We start from the raw sequence: 9,771 nt of genomic DNA on the forward strand, positions 1-9,771 counted from the left end.
GTGGTTTGTTAAGTTTTTGTTGCAATCATGGGTGATAACTCAATTATTGGTGCTGTTGCTACTGCTTCTGCAAATTTGTGTGTTTCTGACTCTATTCCAGGTACTGGCTCTAATATTTGAATAATTGACATTGGTGTTTCTGATCATGTGACTTATGATGCTAATTTTTTTGATGAGTTGTCTAGTAACACCTTTAACCCATACATAACTAGTGCTAATGACTTGCCCTCTCCAATTACTGGCGATGGCATAATCTCTCTCACTCCTACTCTGTCCTTGTCTCGTATGTTATTAGTTTCCAATATCCATTGTAACTTGTTATCTGTTGGTTGATTACTTGATACACTTAATGCTTCTGCTACTTTCTATCATACACATTACTCTTTTCAGGATCTTAAGACTCACGAGACGATTAGGCATGGTGAACGGATAGGGGATTATACTATTTGACATTGCCTTCTACACCAGTTCGTGATTGTATAGTTAATACTGTTCAAAGTTCCATTGTCAAAGACAAACAACAAATTTGGTTATGGTATCGTCACTTGGGACACCCGTCATTTGGCTATCTTAAGCGTCTGTTTTCATCTTTATTCTGCTCTTGTGATGAGTCTAGTTTTAAGTGTGCGACATGTATTTTGGCCAAGAGTCATCGCATTGTGTTTCCTTTAAGTGACAGTAAAGTTGCAAAGCCTTTTGATTTAGTGCATTTTGATGTGTGGGGTCCGGCTCGCGTTACTTTGAACGGATTTCATTCGTTCGTCACATTTATTGATGATTGTACTCGACTCACTTGGGTTTTCTTGCTGAAAAATAAACATTATGCTACTTCCATCCCTCCAGAGTTTTGTACTGTGGTGTCTACTCAATTTCATGCTCGGACCAAAGTATTCCGGACTGATAACGGAGACGAATATGTAAATAATACTTTGGCATCTTTCTTCCGTGCTCAAGGTATTATTCACCAAACGACAACCCTTTTTACCCCTCAATAAAATGGTGTATCTGAAAGAAAGAACCGACAGTTGCTTGAAGTTGTCGGCTCACTCATCTTGGATATATATGTTCCCCATCATCTTTGGGGGTATGCTGTTCTGACTGCTGCCTATTTGATTAATCGTACTCCTAGCCGGGTTCTTGATTTCAAGACTTCGCATGATGTGTTTGGTGACCATGTTTCCCCTGTCTCCATATTTAAGTTGCCCCTTAAAGTTTTTTGGTGTGTTGGCTATGTTCATGTCTACTCTTATCAATAGAGTAAACTTTATCTTTGTGCTCTGCGATGTGTCTTTATTGGTTACTCCGCTACTCAGAAGGGTTATAAATGCTGTCATCCACTTACCCAGAAAGTGCATATTACGTTGGACGTGACTTTCTATGAAGAAGTGCCTTATTATGTCTCTCCCTCCTCTCCAATTCAGGGGGCGATGGAGAGTGAATTGGAGAGTCTTGGATTGGAGAATCTTGGGCTTGAATTGGACAATGATGTGTTTGAAGATACTGCTCTCAGGATCGAAACGACGGGTCGCATTGAAGCAAGCGAGCCCATATATGAAGATGAAACATGTGGTCTCTATGAAGAAATGACCGATTCCCTTTGGAACTCGATCGGTCGTCGGTATCTGGAGATGAAGCAGATGCACTCGGTGTCGAAATGACCGGTCACATTGAAGCAAGCGACCAGTTGCCTGCATATGAAAATAGTGATATTGATTCTTGTGTGGATAAGTTCGATGCAATAACCCCCTCTGCTCTGCCAGTGCCCCAATCTACTCGTGATAATGAATCAAGTGAGGTAATTTCTAATTATCTATATGTGTCAACTTATCAGTTACTCCCATGAACCACTCGTGGGAAACTTAAATAATAATATTCTCCTGATATACGTGCCAAGTCTAAATATCTCATTAGCCATTATGTATCAACTAGGGTTGGGCATTCAAACTGGCAAACCGGAAATCCAAGCCGAACCGCACTGAAAAAAACATGAAAAAAATCGAGTTGACAAAAACGTCAACAACCGGTCAAAAATCTAACCAGACCAGTTTGGAACGGTTTTGGATTCGATTCTATGTCTTCAAAAATTAGACCGGGCCGAACCAAACCGGTGAAATTAAAAAAATATATAATTTCAATATTTATTTATATTCAATGCTACATTTTTAATCTCATAACTAATATTTATCCAAGTTCAATTTCAAAACATCTCTCTTTTCTAGTTTTAATATTTATTTTTATATGAAATTAAATAATTTATTACTTTTCAAGTCAAAAAAATAAAATTTCAGTTGAAATTTGTATCAAAAAATAATTTGAATAATCCAGTTCAAAATCGAACCAAAATCGATTCAACCCGAACTTGACAGTTCTGAAATTTTTTTGTTAAAACTGAACCGAACCAAATCGAAAGAATAGTACCGAATTCGGTTATAATTTTAGGCAAAAATCTGTCCAAACCGGACCATGCCCACCCCTAGTGTCAACTCATTGTTTGTCCAAGTCATATGCATCATATTTGTGTTAAGTATCTAGTGTATGTGTGTCAACTAAGCTGCGAGATGCTTTATCTAACCCCAAATGGATAGATGCCATGAATGTTGAAATAGATGCCTTGAACAAGAATAAAACATGGGATTTAGTTCCTTTGCCACGAGGGAAGAAAGCTGTTGGATGCAGATGAGTGTTTACTTTGAAGCATAAGGTTGATGGTTCTATTAACCGTTACAATGCTAGATTGGTATAAAGGGTTATACTTATTTGGAGACTTTTGCTCCAGTGGCGAAGCTCAATAATGTGCATGTACTATTGTCCCTGGCTGCTAACCGCGACTGGCCCTTATTGCATTTCGATGTCAAAAATTCATTTCTACATGGTGACCTCAAGGAGGAGATTTACATGGATCTCCCTCCTGGTATTCATGTAATCTCTAAGGAGGGTGTTGTGTGTAAGCTGCGGAAGTCCTTATATGGATTGAAGCAGTCTACAAGAGCGTGGTTTGGGAGATTTGCAGCATCTATGAAGAAATTTGGGTATGTGCAGAGTAACTCAAACCATACTTTGTTTCTAAAGCATTATAAATGTACATTGACAGCTTTAATTATTTATGTTAATGATATGATTATGACTGGAGATAATCAGGCAGAAATGCAAAATCTTCAGAATATCTGACTTCCGAGTTTGAGATGAAGTCATTGGGTGATTTGAAGTATTCTCTTGGGATTGAAGTTGCCAGATCTAAACATGGTATCTTCCTATCTCAAAGAAAGTATATTTTGGATTTACTTGCAAATACTGGAATGTTGGATTGTAAACCAATTGATACCCCTAGTTAATAGAATCATAAGCTGGGGTTGTATTCTAATCAAGTCCCTACAGATCAAGAGCGTTATCAACGACTTGTGGGGAAATTAAATTATTTAGCTCATACACGTCCTGATATTGCATATGTAGTGAGTATAGTGAGTCAGTTCATGCATTCTCCTAGTGAAGATCATATGGTTGCTGTGATGTGTATTTTGAGATATCTGAAAGTAACTCCTGGTAAGGGGTTAATGTTTTTCAAGTATGGTCATACAGATGTGGAAGGGTATATGGATGCTGATTGGGCTGGTTCAATCACTAATAGACGTTCTACGTCTGGGTATTTCACATTTGATAGTGATAATCTTGTTACTTGGAGGAGTAAAAAGAAAAAAGTGATGTCTCAGTCTAGTGTTGAAGCTGAGTATCGTGGGATGGCTCAAGGTGTGTGCGAGTTACTATGATTGAGGAGATTGTTGAGAGATCTTGGGTTTGCGCCTTAGAAACCTTTAGATTTGTATTGTGATAACAAAGCTGCAATTGCGATTGCTCATAACCCTGTGCAACATGATCGTACAAAGCACATGGAGGTTGATCGACATTTTATTAAAGAGAAAGTGGATGTTGAGATTGTTTCTTTTCCATTTAAGGGGGAGTGTTGGACATGCGTGATATCTTTGCTCCAACTTAAGGGGGAGTGTTGGCGATATCCTAGCTTAATTAGGAGATTTATTTCCTAGTTTATTAGGACTATATTTCTTTCCTTTTGTACAAATATTATGTAATTAGGATTTTATCTTGTTTCCTAGTTTGACCATACTAGGGTTACATCCTTGTATTATAAATACCTCCTTTGGAAGAATGAAATACAACCTGAAAATATTTTACCCATATTGTTTGACAGTCCAACTATATTAAAATTGGTCATGCCAACGGAGTCTAGCCTAGTGTAAAAGGGTCTTGACTTGCTTACCATTTGTCTTAGGTTCAAACCCCCATGACACCTTAGTAGTGGGTGTGAGAAACTTTCCCTCCTTTTGTAGTTTAGACTATCCATTTTGTTAAATTGCAAGAAGTTCTAAGACGTATCATTGCACTACAAGATTTGGAAACAAAAATAGTTGACAACACAAGGCTTGAAACAAAGTGTGAAATTCAAATTAAAAATATCAAGTAAAAATGTTAACAAAATATCTATAAATTTTAAAAAATTTACACCTCTTATTAGAATTTTTTTATTATAAAATATCTATGTTGATACAAGAGTGAGAAAATTATAGTTCATTTATGGGGCGACATAGCAAAGACTTTTGATGGAAAAGCTTTACAGCAATTAGTGCCACTTACATTTGTGGTTTTTACAAGCCTCAAAGTAAAGAATTTGTGGGTATACAATTTATTTCTCCTCCTTTCTATTAACTATTCTTATTAAGCAGGCAAGATCTCTCTGTCTCTCTCTATTTGAGCATGTGAATAATGAACCCTAGGAGCTTAATATCTGTTTGGATCTAAAAGGAAATATGATTTAGAGATGATATTCTAAACTAATCGACCAGTCTCTTAGCTGGAAGGTAAAGATGGTTGCTTCAATATAAGATCATCCAAACAAAAAAATATAATTTAACATTGTATAAAATATGTAGAAACCTACTTACCCTCTTTTTTTTTTTGGGCTAAGAAAACGCAAGAAAAAAAAAATCAAAACATTTCATCTTTTTAAACATTTTACTGTTTTTTTTGTGGGTAGGAGTTCACTAATTATGCTTATAAGAGCGTTTAAGATCACCCACTTAATAACATTAGTACTTTTTATTGAATCACTTGGGTTTATGTGGAAAATCGACATAAAGGCTAAAGTTTGAGTCTTTGTTCTATAATTAAGCTGGACTGGAAATTTGGTGCCTTTGTTCTTTTTTACAATGAAAATTTCATTTCATTATTATTATTATTATTATTGTTATTGAAAGGTTTGAGCATGAGGACAACGGTGAAAATCTCTCTTGTAGATAAACAAAAGTTTAGGAAGAGATTGACTATTCTTACAACCAGGACCAGAGTAGACCTATAACCTCGAGCCGAAAAGACTTGATAAAAGAGAATAGACAAAAAAACAAAGAATCAAATTCAAAATTAAAAGAAACCGCCAACGACTATATCTATGGCTATTAACTAATTTGGACTTCAGTCTTCATTGAATCATTGAGTGGAGCTTAAAAATAATAAAATATAAAATATTGAATTGAATAGTTGTTGGGAGTCTTCCTTTCTTAAATCATTTTGGGCTTGGGCTTCATGTTAGAAAGAGAAACAAATCAAGGAAAGAAATTAAAACCCCACAAAAGAAGTAGTACAAGTTGTGGGCTCAAAGGACTGCAACAAGACAATGAATCATTAATATGGTAGTTGATCATGGGGCTTTATCAACATGTTTTTCACCAGGTGAATTTGGTATCTGATCTCTGGCTAATCTGGTTCATTTGTAATTTTATTTTGTCTTTTTAACAAAAATAAAGAAAAGGATAATATTGTAGTAGTAGGTGAAGGGCAGTGATCTATGCTGCCACGTCAGCCAGTGGTTGGTAAAAAGCCTGCCTTGAAAAAGTATTTCAACCAAATTGGCTTGGCCCCCACCACCACCATCCAGACCCACTCTCACCAACCCAACCTCATACGCACGTACTCACAATACTTCCTCATCCAATCACCAACCCCAATACTTTTCTCCAAATTTTTATTCTCCCACTTTTGTCCCCCAAACATTTACATAATCCCATCTCTCTCCCTCCACCAACCTCACCCACCCTTTCCGCCTAATCCCACTTGTATATGAACATCCCCTTCCCATACGCACCAATTAAGCTCAAATCCATTTTTCTTGTCTTCATTTTCTCTTCTCTTTGAAACATCTCGTTTTCATTTTTATTTTTCCAATGGCAATAGAAACAACACCAAACGACATCGTTTACCGCTCCAAACTCCCCGACATCCCCATCCCAAAACACCTCCCTCTCCATTCGTATGTCTTCCAAGACAAGAACCACTTGAGCTCCAAGCCCTGCATCATCAACGGCACCACCGGTGACATCTATTCGTACGCCGATGTGGAGCTCAAAGCGCGCAGAGTCGCCTCCGGGCTCAACAAGCTCGGAGTCCAACAGGACGACGTCATCATGCTCTTGCTCCCCAACTCCCCGGAATTTGTCTTCGCCTTCCTCGGAGCTTCGTTTCGCGGGGCCATGACGACCTCAGCGAACCCTTTCTTCACTCCCGCGGAGATCCTAAAGCAAGCCAAAGCCTCAAAGGCAAAGCTCATCATCACCTTGGCATGTTACTACGACAAAGTGAAGGACTTGTCATCATCATCATCATCGGCCGGTCACGATGATGTTCATGATATTAAGCTCATGTGCGTCGACTCTCCACCTGATCCCAGCTGCTTGCATTTCTCTGAGCTTCTCCAAGCGGATGAAAACGACATGCCGGAGGTGGACATCGACCCAAACGACGTCGTCGCCTTGCCATACTCGTCCGGGACGACGGGGTTGCCGAAAGGGGTGATGTTAACCCACAAGGGGCTCGTCACCAGCGTGGCCCAGCAGGTAGATGGGGAGAATCCCAACTTGTATTATAGCAGTGACGACGTCGTTTTGTGCGTGCTCCCGCTTTTCCATATTTATTCTTTGAACTCGGTGTTGCTTTGTGGGCTAAGAGCTGGAGCTGCCATTTTGATGATGAACAAGTTCGAAATTGTTTCTCTGTTGGGGTTGATCGAGAAGCACAAGGTTAGTATTGCCCCTATCGTGCCGCCGATCGTGCTGGCGATCGCCAAGTTCCCCGATCTCGACAAGTACGACTTGTCGTCGATTCGGGTGCTCAAGTGTGGAGGGGCACCTCTGGGGAAGGAGCTTGAAGATACTGTGAGAGCCAAGTTTCCTAATGTCACACTTGGTCAGGTATGTACACAATTAATATAGGGAGATTCAGAATCACAAACTTAAGTACTTATCTTTATTTATCTTAATCTTTATTTATATTTTTGAAACGACGTCGTTTTTATTATTTTAAGTATGCTTTGTAGATTTAGAATTTAGGACAGCATAATTACGATTAACAAATTTACTTTTGAAGTCGCTTTCCCTCTTTACCCCTCTGATTTTTGCAAAGATAAGAAAAGTATAAATTAGTTGGTGGTGAGTTGCACAGATTTGACTCGTACGTTAGGACAGAATAATGTCATGCCAACCACAAATGGGGAACAAATCATTTATCTTAATTTATTCAGGTACCTGGTACCACATGTGCGTACATCCTCTGATAGCCGGTCAGTTCTGAATATAAACCAACCAATAAGCATGACATGAGGGAGATTTAATTGTGTTATGAATTTAGATTCGTCTACCTACCACTTTGAGTCATTGACATGTTACAAGTTTTAGAATATATAATTTTTTTTTAAATAATGTTAAAAAATTATATTTGAATATCATATAACGTGACAAGTAATACGTACATGTCATGTTAATTAATGATTTTCTTACTAAATATTGGTTGTATATATATCGCTTATCGCTTAGAGTATATATACTATATATATGTGTGTTTTATATGTTGGTCTACTGAGGAATTGTTGGTGTATTTTTCAAAGGGTAGACTTCAGAATGTGACACCAAATCTATATTTTACGTTAAATTATTTATTATGATTGATATATAACCCATTTAATAGTATAATCCAAATTAATATCCGTCTGGCCAATACATTTTGGTTCATTTGGGAGACTTTTCAATTTCTAATCATGATGAAGCATCCTTAATTAGTTTAATAATCATTGTTAGGTTGAAATTAATGGGTCCAAAATGAATGATATGTGCAGGGATATGGAATGACAGAGGCAGGCCCAGTGTTGACAATGTCATTGGCATTTGCAAAGCAGCCCTTTGGGGTGAAGCCAGGGGGATGTGGCACTGTCGTCAGAAATGCACAAATCAAGATCGTTGACCCTGAAACTGGAGCTTCTTTGCCACGCAACCAGCCTGGAGAGATTTGCATTAGAGGTGACCAAATCATGAAAGGTATGCCTTGCCTTCTACTGCTTCATATTTATACATGATTTAAGCAAATGAGTAGTCAAAAATGTTGAATAATACTCCATGTACATGTCCCAAATATAAATTCCGCATGGGCTTTATCATCATCGAATTATTTACGAGTGGTGCTTACACATTAATATGATTTTTCTTTACCTGCTTCATGTCACTTAATGTAATAATTTTGAGTGTATTCATGAATTTTAAATTAATGAAAATATTAATGAATAATGTGATTAATAAATAAAATCCATAGCTTTATCCAAAGTTATTTAGAATGTGATAAATGTGAGTTAGGTCAGTTAGTTAAGGCAGTGAGTCCATCCCCTTGTACTCAAGTTCGAGTACCCCTCATTATTAATTAATGACTTTGATTGGCTTTCATAAATTAATCTCAGGTTATCTTAATGATCCTGAGTCCACAAGGGCAACCATAGACAAGGAAGGTTGGCTGCATACAGGCGATATAGGCTTCATTGATGACGACGAAGAGCTCTTCATTGTTGATCGGTTGAAGGAACTCATCAAATACAAAGGGTTTCAAGTGGCCCCTGCTGAGCTTGAAGCCTTGCTCGTTACCCATCCTAGTGTTTCTGATGCTGCTGTTGTCCCGTAAGTGATTAATTTATGACGAAAAGTAGAATTGAACGCATGTTTGGTTTTTTGTTTGTTTTTATTTTTTATCTTAAAATTCACGTGCATTTTGTAAAATAAATTAAAATTATATATAACCCGCACAAACAATAATTTATTGTTTTGACATTATATATAACATGATTTCAGAATGAAGGATGAGGCAGCTGGAGAGGTTCCGGTTGCATTTGTAGTAAGGTCAAAAAATGCTCAGATCACTGAGGATGAAATCAAGCAATTTATCTCAAAACAGGTAACTTTTTTTTTTCTTTTTCCCTACAGTAATTTAAAATATATATATATATATATATTTTGGTGCTAAAAATTGTTCTTTCTATCATGGGCTGCATCAATCTGTTGTTGGATATTATTAGGGCAGGTTGCCTAATTGGCCTGGTTGAGTATGAATTGCCACTAATATTTTTTTGCCATTGTACGCAGGTTGTATTTTATAAGAGATTAAATCGAGTATTTTTCATCGAAGCCATTCCGAAGTCGCCATCTGGCAAAATCTTGCGGAAGGACTTGAGAGCAAAGCTTGCTACTGGGTTTCCAAATTGAGTCCTGCCCTGCGTATTTGAGGGAAGGGCTTGCATGTACTTATCATAAAAGGCTTGATTGAAGTCATTACTATGAAATGTTGTAATGAGATTCCCCAATTATGTTGTGGATAAGTAATGAACTACAAAGTACTTTATGTTAAGCTTAATTAACAAAGTACTTTATGTTAATCTTAAAGTTCATTCATCCA

At 37.4% G+C, this 9,771-nt stretch overlaps 1 protein-coding gene across 1 annotated transcript; it reads left to right on the forward strand.

Moving 5' to 3' along the window:
* The first annotated feature begins 6,096 nt into the window (after window positions 1-6,096).
* On the forward strand, window positions 6,097-9,771 carry LOC117622148 (4-coumarate--CoA ligase 1-like). The gene is made up of 5 exons (XM_034352721.1): window positions 6,097-7,253; window positions 8,174-8,372; window positions 8,786-8,999; window positions 9,171-9,273; window positions 9,462-9,771. Exons 1-5 carry the CDS (start codon window positions 6,231-6,233, stop codon window positions 9,579-9,581), a joined length of 1,659 nt encoding a protein of 552 aa, XP_034208612.1. The 5' UTR covers window positions 6,097-6,230; the 3' UTR covers window positions 9,582-9,771.

The sequence above is a fragment of the Prunus dulcis genome, chromosome 3, assembly GCF_902201215.1.
Source record: "Prunus dulcis chromosome 3, ALMONDv2, whole genome shotgun sequence".
In the NCBI taxonomy this organism is placed as follows: Eukaryota; Viridiplantae; Streptophyta; class Magnoliopsida; order Rosales; family Rosaceae; genus Prunus; species Prunus dulcis.